General features: G+C 54.9%; 1 protein-coding gene across 1 annotated transcript; it reads left to right on the top strand.

Annotated features, from left to right (window-relative positions):
• LOC145339354 (lysine-specific demethylase 2A-like) lies at positions 1-27693 on the top strand. Its single transcript, XM_080183798.1, has 18 exons — positions 1-1590; positions 6768-6906; positions 7569-7647; positions 8270-8316; positions 12281-12459; positions 12913-13019; positions 13266-13359; positions 13515-13668; positions 15583-15698; positions 17160-17286; positions 20170-20552; positions 20733-20819; positions 20952-21176; positions 21558-21695; positions 22314-22406; positions 22619-22834; positions 24491-24523; positions 27264-27693. Exons 1-18 carry the CDS (start codon positions 1549-1551, stop codon positions 27588-27590), a joined length of 2586 nt encoding a protein of 861 aa, XP_080039924.1. The 5' UTR covers positions 1-1548; the 3' UTR covers positions 27591-27693.

The following is a 27693-nucleotide window of genomic DNA, read 5'->3' as shown; positions in this document are numbered from 1 at the left end:
GGGCTGACACAAAATGGCGGCCAAGCGGCTCCGGGCTCCAGTTTTGGCGGATTGAAGGCCGGGAAGAGGCGGAAAGGAGAGAGTGAAGGCCGGGCCTGGGACAGGGCGCTACCCCCCGGGCCTGGCACTCACTCACGTACCGGAGGAACAGCGGATAACCAGAGAGCGAGCGGATAACCGGGGACAGGAACCGGGCCTGGGACACAGCACAGAACCAGGGACAGGAGACAGGGACAAACTAGTTAACCAGGGGCTGACTGGTTAACTAGGGACAGTAGATAGCGACTAACTAGTTAACTAGGGGCTGTCTGGTTAACTAGGGACAGGAGACAGCGGCTAACCAGTTAACCAGGGGCTGACTGGTTAACTAGGGACTGAGCAGATAACCAGGCACTGACTAGTTAACCAGAGACAGGAGACAGGCCTGGGACACAACAGATAACCAGAGGTTGATTGAGTAACCAGGGACTGAGCAGTTAACCAGGACAGGAACCAGGCCTGGGACTAACTAGTTAACCAGGGATTGACCGGGTAACCAGGACAGGAACCAGGCCTGAGAGATAGCAGTTAACTAGGAACTGGCTAGATAACCAGGCGCTGACTAACTAACGGGAGACAGTTAACTGGGGACAGAAATCAGGCCTTGGACAGAGCAGTTAACCAGGGATTGACGAGATAACCAGAGTCTGACTGGTTAACCAAGGATAACAGACAGGCCTGGGACCGCCCAGTTAATCAGGGACTGACTCGGTGACCCAGGCCTGGGACAGTCCGGTTAGCTCTTGGATAGGACACTGCGTCCAGCACAGTCTTAGTTAGCCAGGGCTGGGGGCATCACAACAGCCAGAAGAGAACCCTTGGCTCTGTCCAGTTTCTGCGAGAGTGAGTGGAATCCTGGGGGAGGGCTTCACCCGAGCAGCTTGACAAGTTAACCCGGGACAGCAGCACAGCCCCAGCATCGCACTCTCAGCAGAGTCAGGATAATTACTGCAGATCTTCTGAGAGGCATTGGAATCTAACATCTGCGGTCACGCGAGGGTCCCAGCGGCACTGTGCATCCGAGGAAGCGACACTAGGAAACCCCACGGCTGAATGTGAGGAAGGAGGGAAACTCTTCATCGATGACAGGATCTAAGTCGGTGCAAGGCTGCGGGAGCGATATTTGCTGAAAGGTGGGAAGTAATTCTGAAAGGCAAAAGGTAAAGTCTGGAACAGGAAGGTCAAACGATTCCACTGTGAGAAAACAGCACAAGCTTGGCGGCGAGAAATTAGACCGCCGTTGGGAGGCTCCTTCAGCGGCAGAAGGAAGACAGGTTCACTGATGCCAAGGGGTGAGCGATTCAGTCCCCATGACATTGCGACGGAATAACATCGCAAAACATTTCCTTTTAAGAAAACCACACAGCGACATTGGTTGAAATAAGGAGAGCTAAGGAATTTGGTGGCAAGCTTCACTGCTCTGGGCACGAGGGAGACTGGGTGTGTGAAACACAGGTATTGCAGAGCAAGCACGCCAGAAGGATTTGGACAGCCTGTGGAGCTGCAGCGATGGAGCCAGAGGTGGAACCAGAGTGCCGGAGCCGAAGGCTGGTGAGCAAAGGCCTCCTCCAGGGTCCCATGCAGGCTGTGCTAAAAGCTAAAGCTGTCCGAATGGAAGGCAGCATTGGGTCACAACGAGCAACATCAGCAGCGTATAGTTCCAAAACATACATTTCACACTGACAGACCCTCTGTAACCTCCTCTGGCTCCTACAGTCCTCCCGATCCCCGCACCCCCCTCCGCCCCTCCCGATCCCCGTCTGTAGAATATAGAACAGTACAGCACAGTACAGACCCTCCAGCTGTCGATGTTGTGCCGAGCTATGTCCAATCCCAAGATCAAACTATCCCACTCCCTATCATTCTGGAGTGCTCCATGTGCCTATCCAATAACCACTTGAAAGTTCCACAGCTCATTTGATGCCAATATCCCTCAGTCAGAAATCCAGGCTGACACAGTACGACAGCTCAGTGACTATCGCTGATTGCTGTGCAGACATATGGATGTGGGCCAGTGTCTGTGGGAGTTTGCGCATTCTCCCCGTGCTTGCGTGGGTTTTCTCCGGGTGCTCCGGTTTCCTCCCACACCCCAAAGATGTGCTGTTAGGCTGAGGTAATAAATTGTCCCTAAATTAGTTCCCCTCAATGTGGAATGCCATAATCATAGATAAGGGTCATGGGTGGAGGGGGGACTGGTAATGTTAAAATGGCGGCGCGGGCTCGTTGGGCTGAAGGGGCTGTTTCCCGGGCTGTTTTTGTTCTTTGTTCCTAAAGTGTCCGACTCCACTATCACAGCAGGCAGTATATTCCACACCCCAACCACTCTGAGTAAAGAATCTACCTCGGACATCCCTCCTATATCTCCCACCATCAACCTTATAGTTATGCCCCCGAGTAACAGCTACATCCACCCGAGGAAATAGTCTCTGCACGTCCACTCTATCAATCCCCCTCCATCTTATAAACCTCTATTAAGTCGCCTCTCATCCTCCTCATCTCCAAAGAGAAAAGCCTCAGCTCCCTCAACCTTTCCTCAAAGACCTACCCTCCAAACCAGGCAGCATCCTGGTAAATCTCCTCTGCACTCTCTCCAATGCTTCCACATCCTTCTTATAGTGAGGTGACCAGAACTGAACACAATATTCCAAATGTGGTCTCACCAAGGTCCGGTATAGTTGCAGCATAACCCCATGGCTCTTAAACTCAAACCCCCTGTTAATAAACGCTAACACACTGTCAGCCTTCTTCACGGCTCTATCCACTTGAGTGGCAACCTTCAGAGATCTGTGGATATGAGCCCCAAGATCTCTCTGTTCCTCCACATTCCTCAGAACCCTGCCGTTGACCCTGTAATCTGCATTTAAGTTTGTCCTATGAATCACCTCACACTTATCAGGGTAAAACTCCATCTGCCATTTTTCTGCCCAGCTCTGCATCCTATCAATGTCTCTTTGCAGCCTACAACAGCCCCCCACCTCATCCACTACTCCACCAATCTTGGTGTCATCAGCAAATTTACTAACCCACCCTTCAGCCCCCTCCTCCAAGTCATTGATAAAAATCACAAATAGCAGAGGACCCAGCTCTGATCCCTGTGGTACACCGCTGGTAACTGGCCTCCAGTCTGAAAATTTTCCCTCCACCACCATCACCACCACCCTCTGTCTTCTATGAGACAGCCAGTTACTTATCCAATCGGCCAAATTTCCTTCCATCCCACACCACCTTATCTTCATGAACCTACCATGGGGAACCTTATCAAACGCCTTATTAAAATCCATGTGTATGACATCAACTGCTCTACCTTCATCTACACACTTAGTTACCTCCTCCAAGAATTCAATCAAATTTGTGAGGCAGGACTTACCCCTCATGAAACTGTGCTGACTATCCCAGATTAAACTGAATCTTTCCAAATGGTCATAAATCCTATCTCTCAGGACCCTTTCCATTAACTTACCGACCACCAAAGTAAGATTAACTGGTCTATAATTACCAAGGTCATTCCTATTTCCTTTCTTGAAAAGAGGAACAACATTTGCTGTTTTCCAGTCCTCTGGCACATTCCTTGTGGACAGTGAGGACCCAAAGATCAAAGCTAAAGGCTCCGCAATCTCATCCCTTGCCTCCCAAAGAATCCTAGGATGTATCCCATCTGGCCCAGGGGACTTATCCACCCTCAGGTTTTTCAAAATTGCTAATACATCTTCCCTCAGAACAACTACGTCCTCCATCCTATCAGCCTGTATCTCACACGCCTCCTCAAAAACATGACCCCCTCTCCTTAGTGAACACTGAAGAAAAGTATTCATTCAACGCCTCACCTATCTCTCCTGACTCCATGCACAAGTTCCCACCACTATCCTTGACTAGCCCTAACCTCACCCTGGTCATTCTTTTATTTCTCACATAAGAGTAAAAAGCCTTGGGATTTTCCTTTATCTGACCCGCCAAGGATTTCTCATGCCCCCTCCTAGATCTCCTAAGCCCTTTCTTTAACTCATTCCTAGCTACCTTGTAACCCTCAAGCAACCCAACTGAACCTTGTTTTCTCATCCTTACATACGCTTCCTTTTTCCTCTTGACAAGACATTCAACCTCCTTTGTGAGCCATAGTTCCCTCACTCGGCCATTTCCTCCCTGCCTGACAGGGACATACCTATTAAGGACACACAGTATTTGTTCCTTAAAAAAGCTCCACTTTTCGTTTGTGCCCATACCTGACAGTTTCTGTTCCCATCTTATGCTCCCTAATTCTTGTCTAATCGCATCATAATTACCCCTGCCCCAATTATAAACCTTGCCCTGCCGTGTGACCCTATCCCTCTCCATTGCAATAATGAAGGACACCGAATTGTGGTCACTATCTCCAAAGTGCTCCCCCAGAAACAAATCTAACACTTGTCCCGGTTCATTACCCAGTACCAAGTCCAATGTGGTCCCACCTCTTGTCGGCTTATCCACGCATTGTGTCAGGAAACCCTCCTGCACACACTGTACAAAAACTGCCCCATCTGAACTATTCGACCTATAAAGGTTCCAATCGATATTTGGAAAGTTAAAGTCACCCATGATAACTACCCTGTGACCTCCACACCTATCCATAATCTGCTTTGCCATTTCCTCCTCCAAAGTTCTATTACTATTTGGGGGCCTGTAGAAAACTCCTAATGACGTGACCGATCCTTTCCTATTTCTAACTCCAGCCCATATTACCTCAGTAGGCAGATCGCCCTCGAAATGCCTTTCAGCAGCCGTTAAACTATCCTTGATTAACAATGCTACTCCTCCACCTCTTTTACCACCTTCCCCACTCTTACTGAAAACATCTACACCCCGGAACTGCCAACAACCGTTCCTGTCCCTGTTCTAACCATGTCTCTGGAATGGCCACGACATCATAGTCCCAAGTACTAATCCCATGCTCCAAGTTCACCTGCCTTATTCTGGATTGTCCTTGCATTGAAGTAGATACACTTTAACCCACCACCCTGTCTGCTTGTACACTCCTGTGACCTTGATACCTTCCTCAGTACCTCACGATCCTCAACACTGGCTTCTGGACTACAGCTCATTTCCCCCCACCCCGAAGACCCATAGCAAGTTTCCCTCCCAGAATATTGGTGCCTCTCTGGTTCAGGTGCAAACCGTCCTGTTTGTACAGGTCCCACCTTCCCCAGAATGTGCTGGGGAATCTCTGTAATAACCTCCAGCCCCCTACACCCCTCCCTATCTCTGTAACCTCCTCCAGCCCCCTACACCCCTTCCCTATCTCTGTAACCTCCTCCAGCCCCCTACACCCCCTCCCTATCTCTGTAACCTCCTCCAGCCCCCTACACCCCCTCCCTATCTCTGTAACCTCCTACACCCCCTCCCTATCTCTGTAACCTCCTCCAGCCCCCTCCACCCCCTCCCTATCTCTGCACTTACGCAAGGATATTTTGGCCTTGGAGGGAGTGCAGAGGAGGTTTACTAGGCTGATACCAGAGTTGAGGGGGTTGAGCTATGAGGAGAGGCTGAATAAACTAGGCTTGTACTCGTTAGAGTTTAGAAGAATGAGGGGAGATCTCATTGAGACGTATAAGATGATGAATGGGATGGATAGGTTAGAAGTGGAGAGACTCTTCCCGCTCAGAAAGGACAGTAGGACTACGGGGCACAGCCTCAAGATAAAGGGGGGGCGGTTTAGAACGGAGTTGAGGAAGAACTTCTTCACTCAAAGGGTGGTGAATCTCTGGAATTCTCTGCCCGTTGAAGTGGTGGAGGCTGCCTCGCTAAATATTTTTAAGATGCAGGTTGATGGGTTTTTGATAAGCGAGGGGATTAAGGGTTATGGGGAGAGGGCGGGAAAGTGGACCTGAGCCACGACAGATCAGCCATGATCTTATTGAATGGCGGGGCGGGCTAGATGGCCTACTCCTGCTCCTATTTCTTATGTTCTTATGTAACCTCCTCCAGCCCCCTACACCCCTCCCTATCGCTGTAACCTCCTCCAGCCCCTACACCCCTCCCTATCGCTGTAACCTCCTCCAGCCCCCTACACCCCTCCCTATCTCTGTAACCTCCTCCAGCCCCCTACACCCCTCCCTATCTCTGTAACCTCCCCCAGCCCCTACACCCCTCCCTATCTCTGTAACCTCCTCCAGCCCCCTACACCCCTCCCTGTCTCTGTAACCTCCTCCAGCCCCCTACACCCCTCCCTATCTCTGTAACCTCCTCCAGCCCCCTACACCCCCTCCCTATTGCTGTAACCTCCTCCAGCCCCCTACACCCCTCCCTATCTCTGTAACCTCCTCCAGCCCCGACACCCCTCCCTATCCCTGTAACCTCCCCCAGCCCCTACACCCCTCCCTATCTCTGTAACCTCCCCCAGCCCCTACACCCCTCCCTATCTCTGTAACCTCCCCCAGCCCCTACACCCCTCCCTATCTCTGTAACCTCCCCCAGCCCCTACACTCCTCCCTATCTCTATCCTCCAGCCCCTACACCCCTCCCTATCTCTATCCTCCAGCCCCCCACTCCCGGTCAGGCGCGCTACTCTGCCTGGGGTTGTGGGCGGAGGTGGGGATGGAATGTTGCTCTGGCTGGGAGAGAGGGGGGCACCGTGCCAGGAGGAGTGCCTGTGTCAGATGGAGTATCGCTTTGGGAGGGCGGGTGAGTCAGAGGGAGCTGTGTGCTGTGTTGCCCCTCTGCCTAATGGTGCGTTTTTCTCTCTCTCCCACCCCCAGCGAGCAGTGACAAGGCGCCGCTATGAGGATGATGGGATTTCTGATGACGAGATTGAGGGGAAGAGGACCTTCGACCTGGATGAGAAGCTGGACAGCAACATCTACAATGCCACCTTCGTCCGATACATGGAGGGAAAGGGTGACAGAATCCTTACCTGTTCCTGCAAGACCACCCTAGCATGCTGAGAACCTCCCCTTCTGTCCCCCTGCCCTGGCGCGCCTGCCCGTCCCCCTGCCCTGGCGCGCCTGCCCGTCCCCCTGCCCTGGCGCGCCTGCCCGTCCCCCTGCCCTGGCGCGCCTGCCCGTCCCCCTGCCCTGGCGCGCCTGCCCGTCCCCCTGCCCTGGCGCGCCTGCCCGTCCCCCTGCCCTGGCGCGCCTGCCCGTCCCCCTGCCCTGGCGCGCCTGCCCGTCCCCCTGCCCTGGCGCGCCTGCCCGTCCCCCTGCCCTGGCGCGCCTGCCCGTCCCCCTGCCCTGGCGCGCCTGCCCGTCCCCCTGCCCTGGCGCGCCTGCCCGTCCCCCTGCCCTGGCGCGCCTGCCCGTCCCCCTGCCCTGGCGCGCCTGCCCGTCCCCCTGCCCTGGCGCGCCTGCCCGTCCCCCTGCCCTGGCGCGCCTGCCCGTCCCCCTGCCCTGGCGCGCCTGCCCGTCCCCCTGCCCTGGCGCGCCTGCCCGTCCCCCTGCCCTGGCGCGCCTGCCCGTCCCCCTGCCCTGGCGCGCCTGCCCGTCCCCCTGCCCGAAGGTGAAAGGTCATGACCTGACCCTGTCATGTACATTCTGACACGTCTCCCTCTGCCACCCCAACAGATTTCACCTTTGAGTATGTCCAGCGCGATGGTTTGAGATCACCGCTCATCTTCAGAAAGAAGGACGGCCTCGGAATCAAGTGAGTGTTTTTGGGATTTGGGGTCAGTGGGGGGGGATTTGAGCGCGGTCACTGATCTGGGGCACCTGCACTTGAGCCACACTGGCGCAGGCTGGGTGAACTCCTCTACCTGGCATCCATCCAGCACCCTGCCTGACCGCCCCAAATGTACGGGACCCTTGGTGCCCCTGTGCAGTCTGTACTGCGAGGCTTTGGAGTGGAGGAATTAAATGGAACTGATGTGGAACTGACTTCAGTTAATGTGGAAAGAGCGGGAGATCTGGAATGTTTTCGGGCAGGCTGATTTGAGGTCAGGCTCACCGGTGACTTTAGGACAGAGCAAATGAAGAGAACCTGTCTCTGGTGGCAAGAAAGCACGGGAAGCAGAGGGATACGGATCGAAGAGAATCGGGAGTGGGGGAGATGAGGAGAATTGTTTGTTTACACAGCAGTGAGTTGTTGTGATCTGGAGCAGAGGGATACGGATCAAAGAGAATCGGGAGGGGGAGATTGGAAGGAGGCAAATTCCTGAGAAACAGAGATGGTGAGATAAATTGGATTGAGTTTTCAGAGTTGGCATGGGGGCAGTGGGACAGACAGCCTCTGTGATTGTCTTCCTGACCACTTGTCTCTCTCTCTGCAGAATGCCAGATCCAGATTTCACTGTCAACGATGTGAAAATGTTTGTGGGTGAGTACACTTTTATCACCATCAACGCTTCCTCTTCCTTTAGACTTTTGCGAAACTGAGTAAATTATATTGAGCTGCAGGGCTGGGCAGAGGGAGCCCTGCGATAGAGGGAGGGGGTTGGTGGGGTCAGGGGAGCCGTGACAGAGGAGGGGGGGGCGGTGGGGTCAGGGGAGCCGCGACAGAGGATGGGGGGGCGGTGGGGTCAGGGGAGCCGCGACAGAGGAGGGGGGGGGGGGGTCAGGGGAGCCGCGACAGAGGAGGGGGGGGGGCGGTGGGGTCAGGGGAGCCGCGACAGAGGAGGGGGGGGGTGGTGGGGTCAGGGGAGCTGCGACAGAGTTGTGGGGGGGGGCGTCAGGGGAGCCGCGACAGAGGAGGGGGGCGGTGGGGTCAGGGGAGCCGCGACAGAGGAGGGGGGGGGGGCGGTGGGGTCAGGGGAGCCGCGACAGAGGAGGGGGGGGGTGGTGGGGTCAGGGGAGCTGCGACAGAGTTGTGGGGGGGGGCGTCAGGGGAGCCGCGACAGAGGAGGTGGGGGGGGGCGGTGGGGTCAGGGGAGCCGCGACAGAGGAGGGGGGCGGTGGGGTCAGGGGAGCCGCGACAGAGGAGGGGGGCTCGCCTCCCAGGCGGTGAGGCAGGGGGTGGGTCCGGGGTGCCCGCCTCCCGGGTGGTTGGGGGGGGGGGGGGTCCGGGGCGCCCGCCTCCCGGGCGGTGTGGGGGGGGGGGGTCCGGGGCGCCCGCCGATGAATTGCAGAAAGTCGGCATGCGGGTGCAGCAGGTAATAAAGAAGGCAAAGGAAGTATGAAAGTAGAGAAGTGTTGTTGCGATTGTACAGGGTGTTGGTGCGACCACATCTGGAGGATTGGATCCAGTTTTGGTCTCCTTATTTGAGCAGAGATGTGTTGTTATATGAGGGAGTTCAGAGGAGGTTCACCAAATTGACGTAAAATTGGCTTGCTGGCCACCCAGAGGGTGGTTGTAGAGGGCTATTTTTCAAACTGGAGGCCTGTGACCAGCGGTGTGACTCAGGGATCGGTACTGGGCCCACTGTTATTTGTCATTTATATTAATGATTTGGATGACAGTATAGGGGGCATGGTTAGTAAGTTTGCAGATGACACCAAGATTGGTGGCATAGTGGACAGTGAAGAAAGTTATCTCCAATTGCAACGGGATTTTGATCAATTGGGCCAGTGGGCTGACGAATGGCAGATGGAGTTTAATTTAGACAAATGAGGTGATGCATTTTGGTCGATTGAACCAGGGCAGGACTTACTCAGTTAATGGTAGGGCGTTGGGGAGAGTTACAGAACAAAGAGATCTAGGGGGACAGGTTCATAGCTCCTTGAAAGTGGAGTCACAGGTGGACAGAGTGGTGAAGAAGGCATTCGGCATGCTTGGTTTCATCGGTCAGAACATTGAATACAGGAGTTGGGACGTCTTGTTGAAGTTGTGTTGAACCGGAAGCCTCAGTATTCACGGTGGAAAAGGACCTGGGAGGTTGTACTGCAGGTTTAGGGCAGACTGAAAAGATTGAGTATGTGGATGTTAAGAAAGAGGATGTGTTGGAACTTTTAAATTCTATCAAGATAGGTAAATCGCCGGGACCGGATGGGATGTACCCCAGGATACTGTGGGAGGTGAGGGAAGAGATTGCAGAGGCCCTGGCGATGATCTTTGTATTGTCGATGGAGACGGGAGAGGTTCCAGAGGATTGTGGATGTAGTTCCTATTTTCAAGAAAGGGAACAGGGATAGCCTGGGAAATTACCGACCAGTGAGTCTGACCTCAGTGGTTGGTAAGTTGATGGAGAGGATTCTGAGGGACAGGATTTATGAACATTTAGACAAGTTTAGTATGATCAGGAATAGTCAGCACGGCTTTGTCAAGGGCAGGTTGTGCGTTACGAGCCTAGTTGAGTTCTTTGAAAATGTGACTGAACACATTGACGAAGGAAGAGCAGTGGATGTGGTTTACATGGACTTCAGCAAGGCGTTTGATAACGCCCCCCATGCAAGACTTCTTGAAAAAGTGAGAGGGCATGGGATCCAAGGGGCTTTGGCCTTGTGGATCCAGAACTGGCTTGCCTGCAGAAGGCAGAGAGTGGTTGTGGATGGGTCTTTTTCTGCATGGAGGTTGGTCACCAGTGGAGTGCCCCAGGGATCTGTTCTAGGACCCTTGCTGTTTGTCATTTTCATAAATGACCTGGATGAGGAAGTGGAGGGATGGGTTAGTAAGTTCGCCGACGATACGAAGGTTGGTGGTGTTGTGGATGGTCTGGAGGGATGTCAGAAGTTGCAGCGTGACATAGATAGGGTGCAAGACTGGGTGGAGAAGTGGCAGATGGACTTCAACGCGGATAAATGTGTAGTGGTCCATTTTGGCAGGACCCACAGGATGAAGGAGTACAATATCAAGGGTAGGAGTCTCTGCTGTGTAGAGGAGCAGAAGGACCTTGCGGTCCGGGTCCATAGGACTCTTAAATCGGCCTTGCAGGTGGAGGATGTGGTCAAGAAGGTGTATGGTGTATTGGCCTTCATTAATCGAGGGATTGAGTTTAGGAGTCGGGAGGTAATGCTGCAACTTTATAAGACCTTTGTCAGACCTCACTTGGAGTACTGTGCGCAGTTCTGGTCGCCTCACTATAGGAAGGATGTGAAAGCTATTGAGAGGGTGCAGAGGAGATTTACAAGGATGTTGCCTGGATTGGGAGGCATGCCTTATGAAGATAGGTTGAGGGAGCTAAGTCTCTTCACCCTGGAGAGACGAAGGTTGAGAGGTGACCTGATAGAGATTTATAAAATGTTGAGAGGAATAGATAGGGTGGATTCTCAGAGGCTATTTCCCAGGGCTGAAATGGTCGCTACGAGAGGACACAGGTTTAAGGTGCTGGGAGTAGGTACAGAGGAGATGTCAGGGGTAAGTTTTTCACTCAGAGGGTGGTGAGTGAGTGGAATCGGCTGCCGTCGGTGGTGGTAGAGGCGAACTCGCTGGGGTCTTTTAAGAGACTTCTGGATGAGTACATGGGATTTACTGGGATTGACGGTTATAGATAGGCCTGGTAGGTATAGATGTGATCGGCACAACTTGTGGGCCGAAGGGCCTGTTTGTGCTGTAGTGTTCTATGTTCTATGTCACTGGCGGACACAGTGGCCCCAACTCCTGCATTCAGTGTTCTGTCCAATATAGGCTGGGAGGTGAGAGATTTAACTGAGATCAGGAGGAACTCCTCCTCACAGAGGGGGGGGGTGAATTTGTGGAGTTGCTGCCCTATCGCCTGGTGGAATATGAAGCATTGAATGGGTTCCAGGAGGAGACAGATATATTTCTGATGGGGTAAAGTTTACTAGGTTTACTAGGCTGATACCGGAGTTGAGGGGGTTGAGCTATGAGGAGAGGCTGAATAAACTAGGCTTGTACTCGTTAGAGTTTAGAAGAATGAGGGGAGATCTCATTGAGACGTATAAGATGATGAATGGGATGGATAGGATAGAGGTGGAGAGACTCTTCCCGCTCAGAAAGGACAGTAGGACTAGGGGGCACAGCCTCAAGATAAAGGGGGGGCGGTTTAGAATGGAGTTGAGGAGGAACTTCTTCACTCAAAGGGTGGTGAATCTCTGGAATTCTCTGCCCGTTGAAGTGGTGGAGGCTGCCTCGCTAAATATTTTTAAGAAGCTGGTTGATGGGTTTTTGATAGGAGAGGGGATTAAGGGTTATGGGGAGAGAGCAGGAATGTGGAACTGAGCCACAACAGATCAGCCATGATCTTATTGAATGGCGGGGCAGGCTCGAAGGGCTAGATGGCCTACTCCTGCTCCTATTTCTCATGTTCTTATGTAAAGGGATCTGGGGGACAGGAGGGAGGCGGATTGGAGAGCAGGGAGAGATCAGCTGTGATCGGATTGAACAGACTGGAAGGGCTGAATGGCCTGTTTCTCCCCCTGATTGGTTGTGTGTTTGTGTTGTGCAGGGAGCCGGAGGATGGTGGATGTGATGGATGTGAACACACAGAAGGGCATTGAGATGACAATGGCACAGTGGGTGAAATACTATGAGACCCCGGCTGCGGAGAGAGAGAAACTTTACAACGTCATCAGCTTGGAGTTCAGTCACACCAAACTGGAGAACATCGTCCAGCGCCCCGCCACGGTGAGACAGCGCAGAGCGACAGAGAGCCCCAGTGTCTCCCCTTCCCCACGCCCCCTCCCTGACCCACCCGCCCCGCCACGGTGAGACAGTGCAGAGCGACAGAGAGCCCCAGTGTCTCCCCTTCCCCACGCCCCCTCCCTGACCCACCCGCCCCGCCACGGTGAGACAGCGCAGAGCGACAGAGCTGCCTCAGCATCCCTCGCCCTCAAATGGTCTGCTTCTGTTCCTATTGATGTCCCTCCATGTAGGCAGGGTCTCACCACTACATAGCATCTCGAGGCATCGGGATGTGTGGTACTCTCCACCTAGACTCCCTGTCTGTCTGTCTGTCTCTCTCTCTGTGTCCCCCTCTTTCTTTCTCTTTGTGCCCCTTCCTCCCAGATTCTCTCTCTCTCTTTCTCCCCCCGTCCCTGTGTTGCTGCCTCTGATATGTCGCTGTGCTTTGTGCTGCAGGTGGACCTGGTGGACTGGGTGGATAACATTTGGCCCCGCCACCTCAAGGAGAAGCAGACTGAGTCGACCAATGCCATCACGGAAATGAAATATCCGAAAGTCCGGAAGTACGTTCGTTCACCCGCGGCGCGGTGCGGTGGGAATTCCTGCAGATTACCCACCCTCTTGTAGCATCGAGTCTGAGGGGCTGTGGAGGTGTGCCAGGAGTTGGGGGGGGGGGGTGCGGTGGGTGGGGGCGTCACACCGATCTGCGTGCCAGTGTATTTCCTTCAGATTCCCCAAACCCCACTAAGGCAGTAAGTGTGTTCGAGTGGGTGTTTTACCTGCTTCTCTCTCTCTCTCTCTTGCGGCAGGTACTGTTTAATGAGTGTACGAGGCTGCTACACGGATTTCCATGTGGATTTTGGTGGCACATCAGTGTGGTATCATATTCACCGAGGTGGCAAGGTAGGCCAGCAGCCCCTCCCCTGCCCACCCCTGCTCCGCGGAACAGCCCTGAGCTCCCCCCCCACCCCCCCCCACCCCCTGGCAGTGCCTCTCCCCTGCCCCGCGGACCAGCCCTGAACACCCTGGTCAGTGCCTCTCACTTCCTGTCTCCACAGATCTTCTGGCTCATCCCCCCCACTCCCCTCAACCTGGAGATCTACGAGAGCTGGGTGCTGTCCGGGAAGCAAGGAGACATCTTCCTGGGGGACAAGGTGGAGAAGTGCCAGCGAATTGAACTCAAACAGGGCTACACCTTCCTCATTCCCTCAGGTAAGCACAGCGGGACCCCTGGGGGAGAGCAGGGGGGATTCTGAGAATGAAACTTAACATCAAACATCTCCTTCAGGATGGTCACCCCATCCACCCTGATATCAGAGACTCTCTGTCTGCACCATGATCATCTCAGCTTTCTTCATACCTGGGGATGATGATATGATGTGAATGTCAGCTTCTTCCCAGCCACACTGCACAGTCAGCCGTGTCTGCAGTTGGTGGTTTGTGTCTTTCGTTGCAGAGCTCGCATTTCTCAGGTTGTGAAGTTTGAGGACTCAGTCTCCCTGCTCCTAATTGGGGTGGCACATTGGTTAGTGCTGTTGCCTCACAGCGCCAGGGACCCGGGTTCAGTTCCCGGCTTGGGTCACTGTCTGTGCAAAGTCTGCACGTTCTCCCCGTGTCTGTGTGGGTCTCCGCCGGCTGCTGCAGTTACCCCCCACGGTCCAAAAAATGTGCGGGTTAGGTGGATTGGCCATAATAAATTGCCTGAGTGTCTCAGGGACTTACAGGGTAAGTATATGGGGTTATGGGGATAGGGGCTGAGTAGGATTAGTGTCGGTGCAGACTTGATGGGCCAAATGCTACAGTGCAGAAGGAGGCCATTCGGCCCATCAGGTCTACACTGACTACATTTCCACCCAGCCCTCCCGTAACCTCTCAAAACTGGCTCGGTCAAAAAAGGCAGAGGGTAGCGGTGGAAGGGTGTGTTTCTGAATGGAGGGCTGTGACAAGTGTTGTTCCTCAGGGATCAGTGCTGGGACCTTTGCTGTTCATAATGTATATAAATGATTTGGGGAAAGTGTAACTGGTTTGATTAGTAAGTCTGCGGATGACACTATGGATGGTGGATTTGTGGATAGCAATGAGGACCATCAGAGGGTACAGCAGGATATAGATCAGTTGGAGACTTGGGCGGAGAGATGGCAGATGGAGTTTAATCCAGACAAATGTGAGTTAATGCATTTTGGGAGGTCTAATACAGATCGGAAATATACAGTAAATGGCAGAACCCTTCAGAGTATTGATAGGCAGAGGGATCTGGGTGTACAGGTACACAGGTCACTGAAAGTGGCAATGCAGGTGGAGAAGGTAGTCAAGAAGGCATACGGCATGCTTACCTTCATCGGCCGGGGCACTGAGTTTAAAAATTGGCAAGTCATGTTGCAGCTTTATAGAACCCTAGTGAGGCCGCACTTGGAATATAGTGTTCAATTCTGGTCGCCACACTACCAGAAGGATGTGGAGGCTTTGGAGAGAGGACAGAAAAGATTTACCAGGATGTTGCCTGGTACGGAGGGCATTAGCTATGAGGAGAGGTTGGAGAAACTTGGTTTGTTCTCACTGGAGGTTGAGGGGAGACCTGATAGAAATCTACAAGATTATGGGAGACACGGACAGAGTGGATAGTCAGAAGCTTTTTCCCAGGGTGGAAGAGTCAATTACTCGGGGGCACAGGTTTAAGGTGCGAGGGGCAAGGTTTAAAGGAGATGTACAAGGCAGATTTTTTACACAGAGGGGGGTGGGTGCCTGGGACTCACTGCCGGGGGAGGGAGTGGGAGCGGATACGATAGTGAGTTTTAAGAGGCGTCTGGACAAATCCATGAATAGGATGGGAATAGAGGGATAGGGTCCCCGGATGGGGAGGGGGTTTTAGTTCAGTTGGTGCAGGTTTGGAGGGCTGAAGGGCCTGTTCCTGTGCTGTAATTTTGTTTTCTGTTAGTTTATATTTACCCTGCAAATTCCTCTGACACTCGCGCAATTTATCGTGGCAAATCCACCCTAAGCTGCACAGACTATGGGAGGAAACCGGAGCCATGTGTGCACTCTATGAACAGTATGCGTTGTCTGTATGGCGCACCAGAAACAGTACTTCTAACTGTATCCCCTCTGTTTCCCCCCCCCCCCTTACAGGGTGGATCCACGCTGTTTACACGCCGGAGGACACGCTGGTGTTCGGGGGGAATTTTCTGCACAGCTTCAACATCCCGACGCAGCTCCGCATTCACAACATTGAGGACAGGACGAGGGTGAGGGGGAGTGTGGGGGCGTGGGTGTTGGTCAGCCCAGTGGTGGTGGTGGTGGGAGAGGGGGCCGGTCGGTGCGGCAGGGTGGAGGGGAGAGGTTTTGGGGAGGGGGGAAGGTTTTGGGTTTTGGGGAGGGGGGAAGGTTTTGGGGAGGGGGGAAGGTTTTGGGTTTTGGGGAGGGGGGAAGGTTTTGGGTTTTGGGGAGGGGGGAAGGTTTTGGGTTTTGGGGAGGGGGAAGGTTTTGGGTTTTGGGGAGGGGGGAAGGTTTTGGGGAGGGGGGAAGGTTTTGGGTTTTGGGGAGGGGGGAAGGTTTTGGGTTTTGGGGAGGGGGAAGGTTTTGGGTTTTGGGGAGGGGGGAAGGTTTTGGGTTTTGGGGAGGGGGGAAGGTTTTGGGTTTTGGGGAGGGGGGAAGGTTTTGGGTTTTGGGGAGGAGGGGAAGGTTTTGGGGAGGAGGGGAAGGTTTTGGGGACGGGGGAAGGTTTTGGGTTTTGGGGAGGGGGGAAGGGTTTGTGTTTTGGGGAGGGGGGAAGGGGTTTGTGTTTTGGGGAGGGGGAAGGGTTTGGGTTTTGGGGAGGGGGGAAGGGTTTGGGTTTTGGGGAGGGGGGAAGGTTTTGGGTTTTGGGGAGGGGGGAAGGTTTTGGGTTTTGGGGAGGGGGGAAGGTTTTGGGAGGGGGAAGGTTTTGGGTTTTGGGGACGGGGGAAGGTTTTGGGTTTTGGGGAGGGGGGAAGGTTTTGGGGAGGGGGAAGGTTTTGGGTTTTGGGGACGGGGGAAGGTTTTGGGTTTTGGGGAGGGGGGAAGGGTTTGTGTTTTGGGGAGGGGGGAAGGGTTTGTGTTTTGGGGAGGGGGGAAGGGTTTGGGTTTTGGGGAGGGGGGAAGGGTTTGGGTTTTGGGGAGGGGGGAAGGTTTTGGGTTTGGGGAGGGGGGAAGGTTTTGGGTTTTGGGGAGGGGGGAAGGTTTTGGGTTTGGGGAGGGGGGAGGTTTTGGGTTTTGGGGAGGGAGGAAGGTTTTGGGTTTTGGGGGAGGGGGGGAAGGTTTTGGGTTTTGGGGAGGGGGGAAGGTTTTGGGTTTTGGGGAGGGGGGAAGGTTTTGGGTTTTGGGGAGGGGGGGAAGGTTTTGGGTTTTGGGGAGGGGGGAAGGTTTTGGGTTTTGGGAGGGGGAAGGGTTTGTGTTTTGGGGAGGGGGAAGGTTTTGGGTTTTGGGGAGGGGGGAAGGTTTTGGGTTTTGGGGAGGGGGGAAGGGTTTGTGTTTTGGGGAGGGGGGAAGGGTTTGTGTTTTGGGGAGGGGGAGGGTTTGGGTTTTGGGGAGGGGGGAAGGGTTGGGTTTAGGGGAGGGGGGAAGGGTTTGGGTTTTGGGGAGGGGGGAAGGTTTTGGGTTTTGGGGAGGGGGGAAGGTTTTGGGTTTTGGGGAGGGGGTGGTTGGTGAGTGTCTGGTAGCCCTGAGTGACGTGCCGTTCTCTCCGGCAGGTCCCCTCCAAGTTCCGCTACCCATTTTATTTTGAGATGTGCTGGTACGTGGTAGAGAGATATGTCTTCTTCCTGACCAAATGTTCATACCTCACCAAACAGTTCCAGAGGGAGTCGCAGCTTGTTGGTGAGTTCCTGTCCTCTTCCCCTTGCCTCAGCTTCACGTCACAGCCTGTTCCCCGCAACCCACCCCTGTGCCGATGGAAACACTCTGAAACTCGGAGACGGGGTGGGGGGGGGTCTCTCCTCCCTCCCCGGGGAGATGATGGCCTACTGGTATTATGGCTAGAACATTAATCCAGAAACGCAGCTGGGGACCCGGGTTCGAATCCCGCCACGGCAGATGGTGGAATTTGAATTCAATGAAAAATATCTGGAATTTTGAATCTACTGATGACCCATTGTCGGAAAAACCCATCTGGTTCCCTTTAGGGAAGGAAATCTGCCGTCCTTACCCCGGTCTGGCCTACATGTGACTCCAGAGACACAGCAATGTGGGTGACTCTCAACTACCCTCCAAGGGAAACTAGGGATGGGCAATAAATACTGGCCCAGCCAATGACATCCATCATTGAATGAGTAAAAAATAATCAGCGCGCTCCAGAACTGGCCCGAACTTTCCTGGTAAGAGACACACCCCCATACCCCCAGGCCCCCCTCTCTTTCAGGGAGATGTCTGTACACTGACTGGTGTCTCTCAGTCCCCTCTCTCTCTCTCTCTCTCTGAGGGAGATATCTGTACACTGACTGGTGTCTCTCAGTCCCCTCTCCTCCTCCTCTCAGGCAGATATCTGTACACTGACTGGTGTCTCTCAGTCCCCTCTCTCTCAGGGAGATATCTGTACACTGACTGGTGTCTCTCAGCCCCCTCTCTCTCTCAGGGAAGATATCTGTACACTGACTGGTGTCTCTCAGTCCCCCCTCTCTGTCTCTCAGGGAGATATTGGAAAACGGCTAATGTTACGCCGTTGTTTAAGAAGGGTAGCAGGCAAAAGGGAGGGAATTATAAGGCGGTTAGTTTAACATTTGTTGTTGGAAAAATGCTTGAATCCGTCATCAAAGAGAAAATAGCGAGGCAGTTTGAGGAGAATTGTTTAATAGAGCAGACGCAGCACGGATTCGTTAAGGGGAAGTCGTGTCTGATGAATTTATTGGAATTCTATGAGGATGTGACTAGTGCGGTAGACAGAGGGGAACCGGTGGATGTGGTGTTTCTCGATTTTCAGAAGGCGTTTGATAAGGTGCTGCACAAAAGGTTGTTACAGAAGGTTAGGGGGCATGGAGTTGGGGGTAAGGTGTTAGCATGGATAGGGGATTCGCTGTCAAATAGGAGGCAGAGAGTGGGTGTCAATGGGTGCTATTCGGATTGGCGGCTGGTGACTAGTGGAGTGCCCCAGGGATTGGTGCTGGGGCCTCAACTATTTACCATTTATATAGATGATCTGGAGGAGGGAACCGAGTGTATGGTGTCGAAATTTGCCGATGACACAAAGATAAGTGGAAAAGCAAATTGTGCGGAAGGTGTGGAAAGTCTGCAGAGAGATCTAGATAGGCTGAGCAAGTGGGCGAGGACCTAGCTGATGGAATACAGTGTTGGCAAGTGTGAGGTTATCCACTTTGGTAGGAATAATAGGAGGGACTACTACTTACAGGGCGAAAAGCTGCAGCATGCTACGGTGCAGAGGGACCTCAGGGTCCTTGTGCATGAGTCGCAAAATCCCAGCCGACAGGTGCAGCAGGTGGTCAGGAAGGCGAATGGGATGCTGGCCTTCATAGCGAGGGGATTGAATATAAAAGTAGGGAGGTCTTGCTGCAACTGTACAGGGCACTGGTGAGGCCGCAGCTGGAGTACTGTGTGCAGTTTTGGGTGCCGTACTTACGCAAGGATACTTTGGCCTTGGAGGGAGTGCAGAGGAGGTTCACTAGGCTGATACCGGAGTTGAGGGGGTTGAGCTATGAAGAGAGGCTGAATAGACTGGGCTTGTGCTCGTTAGAGTTTAGAAGGATGAGCGGGGATGTCATTGAGACATATAAGATAATGAAGGAAATGGATAGGATAGAGGTGGAGAGGTTCTTCCTGCTCAGAAAGGACAGTAGGACTAGAGGGCACAGCCTCAAGATAAGCAGGGGGGCGGTTTAGAACAGAGTTGAGAAGGAACTTCTTCACTGAAAAGGTGGTGAATCTCTGGAATTCTCTGCCCGTTGAAGTGGTGGAGGCTACCTCGCTAAATATATTTAAGACTTGGGTAGATAGGTTTTTGGTAGGCAAGGGAATTAAGGATTATGGAGAGAAAGCGGGAAAGTGGAACTGAGCCACTTCAGATCAGCCATGATTTTATTGAATGGCGGGGCAGGCTCGAAGGGCTAGATGGCCTACTCCTGCTCCTATTTCTTATGTTCTTATCTGTACACTGACTGGTGTCTCTCAGTCCCCTCTCTCTCTCTCAGGAAGATATCTGTACACTGACTGGTGTCTCTCAGTCCTCTCTCTCTCTCTGGGAGATATCTGTCCACTGACTGGTGTCTCTCAGCCCTCTCTCTCTCTCTCTCAGGGAGATATCTGTACACTGACTGGTGTCTCTCAGTCCCCTCTCTCTCTCTCAGGGAGATATCTGTACACTGACTGGTGTCTCTCAGTCCCCTCTCTCTCAGGGAGATATCTGTACACTGACTGGTGTCTCTCAGTCCTCTCTCTCTCAGGGAGATATCTGTACACTGACTGGTGTCTCTCAGTCCTCTCTCTCTCAGGGAGATATCTGTACACTGACTGGTGTCTCTCAGTCCCCTCTCTCTCAGGGAGATATCTGTACACTGACTGGTGTCTCTCAGTCCCCTCTCTCTCTCAGGGAGATATCTGTACACTGACTGGTGTCTCTCAGTCCCCTCTCTCTCTCTCTCTCAGGGAGATATCTGTACACTGACTGGTGTCTCTCAGTCCCCTCTCTCTCTCTCTCAGGGAGATATCTGTACTCTGCTATGATGCGCTAATACTGATCCCTTGTCTCTGCAGATGATGACACAGACTCTGATAACACTGAGAATGGTGATGGTGTGAAGGAGGAGGAGGAGGAAGAGAATGAGGAAGTTGGCGAGAGGATCCGCTTGTCACTACGCAAGGCACACTCGGACGTATCAGCAGACCGCAATGGCCTCCTGCCGAGCATCCGAGGCCTGAGCCGGAGCCTCAAGAGGAGCCCCTCATCGGAGTCCCTGGATAGTGGAGCGGGGTCGGTGGGCTCCCAGGATTCTCCCTTTGAGCACTGGATCCACCTGACCCACTTTGAGCAGACTGGTCTTCAGGCACTCCTTGAAAAGTTGCAGTCACTGCCCGAGCACAAGAGATGTGTCCCATCCGGACTGCTAGATCCTGACTCGCTGCTCCGAGAGATGCAGGTTAGATGGACTGAGCTTCCCACCCTCCCGTCGGCTCTGACCTTCCGACAGTGCATTGCTGCGGCGCTGGCCCCCGGCGCTGGCGGTTTTGGTGTGGGGTTCGGAGCTGGCGTGTGAGTGTGAGTATCCAGTTGTGATGCTGCCCTGACACATTCCTGTCTCTCTCCCTCTCCGTTGCAGAAAGTTCTGGAAGATCATATGAATGATGACCCGAAGCTGGCTTGCTCAGGATCTCCAATCATCAGGTGGCCAAAGAAGCGAGACAAGGTGAGGAGGGTCTCCCTGGCGGGGTGGGGGTCAGGGTCAGGCCTTGTGTGGGGTTTGGGTGTGATTCTACCTGTCTGATTAATCACCCGTTCTCTCTCTCTCTCCCACCACCCCCCCCACCCCCTGCCTCAGACCAAGCCCCCGAGCCGTCCGAAGCCTCGCCCGCCCCCCCTGCCCATCATTAAGCCCCCCATGTTGAAGCCCACCCCGGGGTCACGGCGCCGGAGGACGAGGTGCAAGAGGTGTGAGTCGTGCCGGCGCACCGAGTGTGGGGTCTGCCATTACTGCCGCGACATGAAGAAGTTCGGGGGTCCCGGGAGGATGAAGCAGTCCTGTGTCCTCAGGCAGTGTGAAGCAGTAAGTCAGGGGGGAGGGGGCGGGGGGGTAGTGGGGGAGTATCGGGGGGCGGGGGGGGGGGGGGGAGTTGGGGGGGGATGGGGAGTGGGGGGCTGGAGATGGGGAGGGATGGGTAGTGGGGGAGGGATGGGGAGTGGGGGGGCATGAGCGAGGGGGGATGGGGAGCGTGTGGTTGGGGGGGGATGGGGAGCGCGAGGTTGGGGGGGATGGGGAGCGTGTGGTGGGGGGGATGGGGAGCGCGCGTGTGTGTGTGGAGGGGGGGAGCGCGCGGGTGTGTGTGTGGAGGGGTGTGGGTGTGTGTGTGGGGAGCGTGCGGGTGCCTCTCCTCCCCCCTTCTGCCCCGGTTAACGTGCTGTTTTGTCCTCTGTCTCTCTCTCACAGCCTATCCTGCCGCACACGGCTCTGTGTATGATCTGTGAGGAGGTGGGACAGAACGCTGAGGGGGAGCACAACACTGTTCGCGGGACGCTGATGGAATGCTCATCCTGCAGTGAGATTGTGCACCCTGGCTGCCTGAAGGTGATGAAGGAGGGTGGGGAGGAGGGGGGAGGGTGACGCTGCAGTGTTGGGGGGGGGGGGTGGTGGGAGGGCGACGCTGCGGGGGTGGGGGGGCTCAGGTGGTGTGGTTGCTTGAACATGGAACGGCACGGCACAGGAACAGGCCCCTCCAAGCCTGCACTGACCATGCTGCCCCGACTGAACTAAAGCTTCTGACTATCCACTCTGTCCGTGCCTCTCATAATCTTGTAGACTCCTATCAGGTCTCCCCTCAACCTCCATCGTTCCAGTGAGAACAAACCAAGTTTCTCCAACCTCTCCTCATACCTAATGCCCTCCGTACCAGGGGCAACATCCTGGGAAATCTTTTCTGTCCCCTCTCCAAAGCTTCCACATCCTTCTGGTAGTGTGGCGACCAGAATTGAACACTATATTCCAAGTGCAGCCTCACTAAGGTTCTATAAAGCTGCAACACGACTTGCCAATTTTTAAACTCAGTGCCCCGGCCGATGAAGGCAAGCACACCTTTCTTCCCCAGCTTTTCCACTTTCAGGATCTGTGGACCTTGTTGGGGGGGGACGGGAGGGGAATAAAAGGTGGTGTCCAGCTGCTGACCTTTCATCTTTGACCCAATGACAGATGAACATTTCTTTGGGAATCATCAGTAAGGAGCTGCCGAACTGCTGGGAGTGTCCGAAATGTGTGAAACAGGATCGACAGAAACTGGCCCTGGTGAGTGTGAGGGGGAGTTTGGCAATGTGGGTGGGTGCAGCAGGGAGGGAGTGAAACTACCCCTGAATCAGGAGCAGTCAGCTCAGTGTGGCTTTTGGAGATTAGTGACAGGAAGCGAATGCCATGAGATTAACATGTCTCCCCCACCTTCCCTACCCACCTCCCCTACCCACCTCCTCCCCGCCCCCTGCTCCCCCGTCTCCCGCCCCCAGGCGAAGAAGGGGTTAAGTCCGAAGGACAGCAGTGAGATTGTGAGGCAGCGGCAGATAGCAGAGGCCATCAGGAAACAGGAGGAACACAGCCGGAGGGTCCAGGCCATCGAGGTTGCCAGGCGCCGTCTGGAAGTTCTGTCCAAACGCAAAAAATTCGACTACCTCCTTCTGAGGAAGAAGAAACTGGCAGCAGCAGAACAGAACGCTCGAAAAAGGGTCAGTGCTGAGGGAGTGCCGCGCTGTCGGGGGGTCAGTGCTGAGGGAGTGCCGCGCTGTCGGGGGGTCAGTGCTGAGGGAGTGCCGCGCTGTCGGGGGGTCAGTGCTGAGGGAGTGCCGCGCTGTCGGGGGGTCAGTGCTGAGGGAGTGCCGCGCTGTCGGGGGGTCAGTGCTGAGGGAGTGCCGCACTGTGGGAGGGTCAGTGCTGAGGGAGTGCCGCACTGTGGGAGGGTCAGTGCTGAGGGAGTGCCGCACTGTGGGAGGGTCAGTGCTGAGGGAGTGCCGCACTGTGGGAGGGTCAGTGCTGAGGGAGTGCCGCACTGTGGGAGGGTCAGTGCTGAGGGAGTGCCGCACTGTGGGAGGGTCAGTGCTGAGGGAGTGCCGCACTGTGGGAGGGTCAGTGCTGAGGGAGTGCCGCACTGTGGGAGGGTCAGTGCTGAGGGAGTGCCGCACTGTGGGAGGGTCAGTGCTGAGGGAGTGCCGCACTGTGGGAGGGTCAGTGCTGAGGGAGTGCCGCACTGTGGGAGGGTCAGTGCCGAGGGAGTGCCGCACTGTGGGAGGGTCAGTGCCGAGGGAGTGCCGCACTGTGGGAGGGTCAGTGCCGAGGGAGTGCCGCACTGTGGGAGGGTCAGTGCCGAGGGAGTGCCGCACTGTGGGAGGGTCAGTGCCGAGGGAGTGCCGCACTGTGGGAGGGTCAGTGCCGAGGGAGTGCCGCACTGTGGGAGGGTCAGTGCCGAGGGAGTGCCGCACTGTGGGAGGGTCAGTGCCGAGGGAGTGCCGCACTGTGGGAGGGTCAGTGCCGAGGGAGTGCCGCACTGTGGGAGGGTCAGTGCCGAGGGAGTGCCGCACTGTGGGAGGGTCAGTGCCGAGGGAGTGCCGCACTGTGGGAGGGTCAGTGCCGAGGGAGTGCCGCACTGTGGGAGGGTCAGTGCCGAGGGAGTGCCGCACTGTGGGAGGATCAGTGCCGAGGGAGTGCCGCACTGTGGGAGGGTCAGTGCCGAGGGAGTGCCGCACTGTGGGAGGGTCAGTGCCGAGGGAGTGCCGCACTGTGGGAGGGTCAGTGCCGAGGGAGTGCCGCACTGTGGGAGGGTCAGTGCCGAGGGAGTGCCGCACTGTGGGAGGGTCAGTGCCGAGGGAGTGCCGCACTGTGGGAGGGTCAGTGCCGAGGGAGTGCCGCACTGTGGGAGGGTCAGTGCCGAGGGAGTGCCGCACTGTGGGAGGGTCAGTGCCGAGGGAGTGCCGCACTGTGGGAGGGTCAGTGCCGAGGGAGTGCCGCACTGTGGGAGGGTCAGTGCCGAGGGAGTGCCGCACTGTGGGAGGGTCAGTGCCGAGGGAGTGCCGCACTGTGGGAGGGTCAGTGCCGAGGGAGTGCCGCACTGTGGGAGGGTCAGTGCCGAGGGAGTGCCGCACTGTGGGAGGGTCAGTGCCGAGGGAGTGCCGCACTGTGGGAGGGTCAGTGCCGAGGGAGTGCCGCACTGTGGGAGGGTCAGTGCCGAGGGAGTGCCGCACTGTGGGAGGGTCAGTGCCGAGGGAGTGCCGCACTGTGGGAGGGTCAGTGCCGAGGGAGTGCCGCTGCTCCCCGCTCTGTGGGTTTGGAATGTGTTATTCGCTTCTCAGCCTGTCCTCATTGTCCTTTGCTTCGTTGTCTATTCACAGATAAAGTTGGTGAGGGAACAGATCCTCCGAACAGTAAGTGGTTTGATGTTGAATTTGACTGTATAAACTTGCCTTTGAGTTTCAGCAATCTGCAGCTTGTGCCGAGGTTGGGTACGGCTGAAAGAGAGGCCACTTGTGGAAGCTTCTAGTCCCACTCTCCCTTTCAAAGGGTTGCCGTGAGCTTCAGAAAGAAAGTATGGTGACGGGTTGAATCCTGTCGGGACATTGACAGTGGTTAACCTGGCTGCCTCACAGCGCCAGGCACCCTGGTTCCACTCCCGCATCAACTATCTGGAGTCTGCACAGTCTCCCTGTGTCTGCGTGGGTTTCCTCCCACAGTCCAAAGGTGTACAGCTTTGGTGGATTGGCCGTGGTAAGTGAGTGGGACTGTGGGGATAGGGCCTGGGTGCGATGCTCTGTCAGAGATTTGATGCAGCCCCCATAGGCCACGTGGCCTCCCTCTGCAGTGTAAGGATTCTACATGGAAAGCAGCAGGGAGCTGTACACTTCCGGATAACTGAAAAAAGGGGAACAGGCTTGAGCATGTTCCTGTTCCTGTTTTTGCTTCTCCCCAGAGGAAGTGAGGCTACGCTTGCAAAATACACTCTGTCCCCTGGGAGATGATTCCAGTACTGGGCAGCCCTGAGTGTGTGTCAGCGGCTGCACAAGTAGCCAAATGATGATAAACCGTCAAGCTGCGAGCGATATGAGAGTCAGTAAAACAGTACAGTGTGAAGAAGATCAAAGGGACGCTGGTGCAGTGAGTGGACAAAGCTCTGGCATGCAGAGTATCGTGCGGGAAAGTGTGAATGGTCCATATTGACAAGAAGAATCATAAAGAAGCTTATTGTCTAAACAGTGAGAGCTTACAGAGGGATCTGGGTGTCCTGCTGCATGAATCACAGAAGGCTGGAACACAGGAACAGTGAGTCATTGGGAAAGGCGATGGAATGTCGTTGTTTATCGTGAGGGGAATTGATTTCAAAAGTCGGGATGTCCTGCTCCCGGGGTGATCGAGATGAGCCAGAAGGTTACAGACAGCTGAGTCTCAACATCGGTGCACGGGACGAAATTCCCAAGGAGAGAATTAACTCCACTCGGAAAGGCGCGGGTTATCCAGGGATAGTCAGCACGGCTTGGTCAGGACAGGGAGACGCCTAAGGAATTCCTTGGAGTTTTCTGAGAATCTGATTGAGTGCGGCTGAGGGAAGTTCAGTTGATTTTTGTTTTGTTTCAGCCAAGCTTTTGACAAGGTCCCACATGGGAGAACTGGCTGAGAACAGAATCGAGGGAAACTCGGTGAGGTCATAGAATCCTACGGTGCAGAACAAGACCATTCGGCCCATCAAACCTGCACCAACCACAGTCCCACCCAGGCACTATTCCCGCAACCCCACACATTTACCCTAGCTAGACTCCCTGACACTGAGGGGCAATTTAGCATGGCCAATCCCCCTAACCTGCACATCTTTGGACTGGGGGAGGAAACTGGAGGAAACCCACACAGACATGGGGAGAATGTGCAGACTCCACGCAGGCAATGACCCAAACTGAGAATCGAACCCGGGTCCCTGGTGCTGAGAGGCAGCAGCGCGAACCACTGTGCCATCGTGCTGCACTCCAGCCTGCAGCTGGATGAGAAACTGGCGACGGTGCAGAGGGACCTCGGGGTCCTTGTGCATGAGTCACAAAAACCCAGCTTGCAGGTGCAGCAGGTGGTCAGGAAGGCGAATGGGATGCTGGCCTTCATAGCGAGGGGGATTGAATATAAAAGTAGGGAGGTCTTGCTGCAGCTGTATAGGGCATTGGTGAGGCCGCAGCTGGAGTACTGTGTGCAGTTTTGGGCGCCGCACCTGCGCAAAGATATTTTGGCCTTGGAGGGAGTGCAGAGGAGGTTTACTAGGCTGATACCGGAGTTGAGGGGGTTGAGCTATGAGGAGAGGCTGAATAAACTAGGCTTGTACTCGTTAGAGTTTAGAAGAATGAGGGGAGATCTCATTGGGACGTATAAGATGATGAATGGGATGGATAGGATAGAGGTGGAGAGACTCTTCCCGCTCAAAAAAGACAGTAGGACTAGGGGGCACAGCCTCAAGATAAGGGGGGGGGGTGCGGTTTAGAACGGAGTTGAGGAGGAACTTCTTCACTTCAAAGGGTGGTGAATCTCTGGAATTCTCTGCCCGTTGAAGTGGTGGAGGCTGCCTCGCTAAATATTTTTAAGACGCGGGTTGATGGGTTTTTGATAAGAGAGGGGATTAAGGGTTATGGGGAGAGGGCGGGAAAGTGGAACTGAGCCACGACAGATCAGCCATGATCTTATTGAATGGCGGGGCAGGCTCGAAGGGCCCAGATGGCCTACTCCTCCTATTTCTTATGTTCTTATGTAACAGGAGGTGGTAGGAGGCTGTTTGAGCGACTGGAGGATGGTGTCCCATGGTGTATCACAAGAATCCAGTATTGTTTGTTACAGACCGAAATGAGAGAGTGCGGGGAATGTTAAGCAAGTTTGCAGATGGCACCAAGACTGGCAGGTGGTTAATAGTGAAGAGGATTGTTGTAGAGGGTTGGCAGGGATGTGGCTGTCACGGTTACAATTAGATCAGCCATGATCTTATTGAAAAGGGGTAGCAGGGATACTCCAGGGCTGAGTGGTCTGCTCCTATGAATCTGTACATTTGTTCATGCCCTGGTGTGTGTGACTTTTCAGTATTGAAGCCCCTTCCCCTGGGTGTTCAGTATTGAAGCTCCTTTTCCCTCTTTTCCCCGTGTACAGAAGCGGAAAGCTGAGAACAGCCTGGAATCTCCGGTCCGGACCAAGATTCTGAGGCCATTGAGGAACCGTGAGGACCTGGCTTTAGCCCCTTACCCCCCGGCCCGGCTCCAGCAAGGACAGCCTGAGGCCTGGTCGCTCAGAACGCTTCCACCAGCGACAGCTGAGGCGATGCCTGGACCCCCCCTCGGGCAGCGGCACCTCCCACCACCGCCAACTCTCCGAGATCGAGAAGGCCAAGATTCGGGGCTCGCTGCTGACGGTGCGCCTCCACCGGTCTCCCGGAGACTTCAACGGTGCCACTGCGCATCACCGGACGCCCGGCTCTAGCCTACAGCAGACACCCGTGTGTTCAGCTGGCAGTCTGACTGCCAATGCCAGCGGGACAACCCCTCACCCTCCTCCGACACCCCTCCTGAGGATCACATGATGC

This window comes from Carcharhinus amblyrhynchos, unplaced genomic scaffold, assembly GCF_965287045.1.
Source record: "Carcharhinus amblyrhynchos unplaced genomic scaffold, sCarAmb.v2.hapA scaffold_420, whole genome shotgun sequence".
NCBI lineage: Eukaryota > Metazoa > Chordata > Chondrichthyes > Carcharhiniformes > Carcharhinidae > Carcharhinus > Carcharhinus amblyrhynchos.
The sequence above is the reverse complement of the archived record's forward strand: the minus strand, read 5'-3'. Positions and strand labels throughout refer to the sequence as shown.

Bases quoted from the DNA above. Each gene is read 5' to 3' on its own strand.
- LOC145339354 (XM_080183798.1), top strand. From the start codon at position 1,549: ATGGAGCCAGAGGTGGAACCAGAGTGCCGGAGCCGAAGGCTG. The intron at 1,591-6,767 runs GTGAGCAAAGGC...TCCCACCCCCAG, and splicing joins AGTGCCGGAGCCGAAGGCTG to CGAGCAGTGACAAGGCGCCG. The intron at 20,553-20,732 runs GTTAGATGGACT...TCTCCGTTGCAG, and splicing joins CGCTGCTCCGAGAGATGCAG to AAAGTTCTGGAAGATCATAT.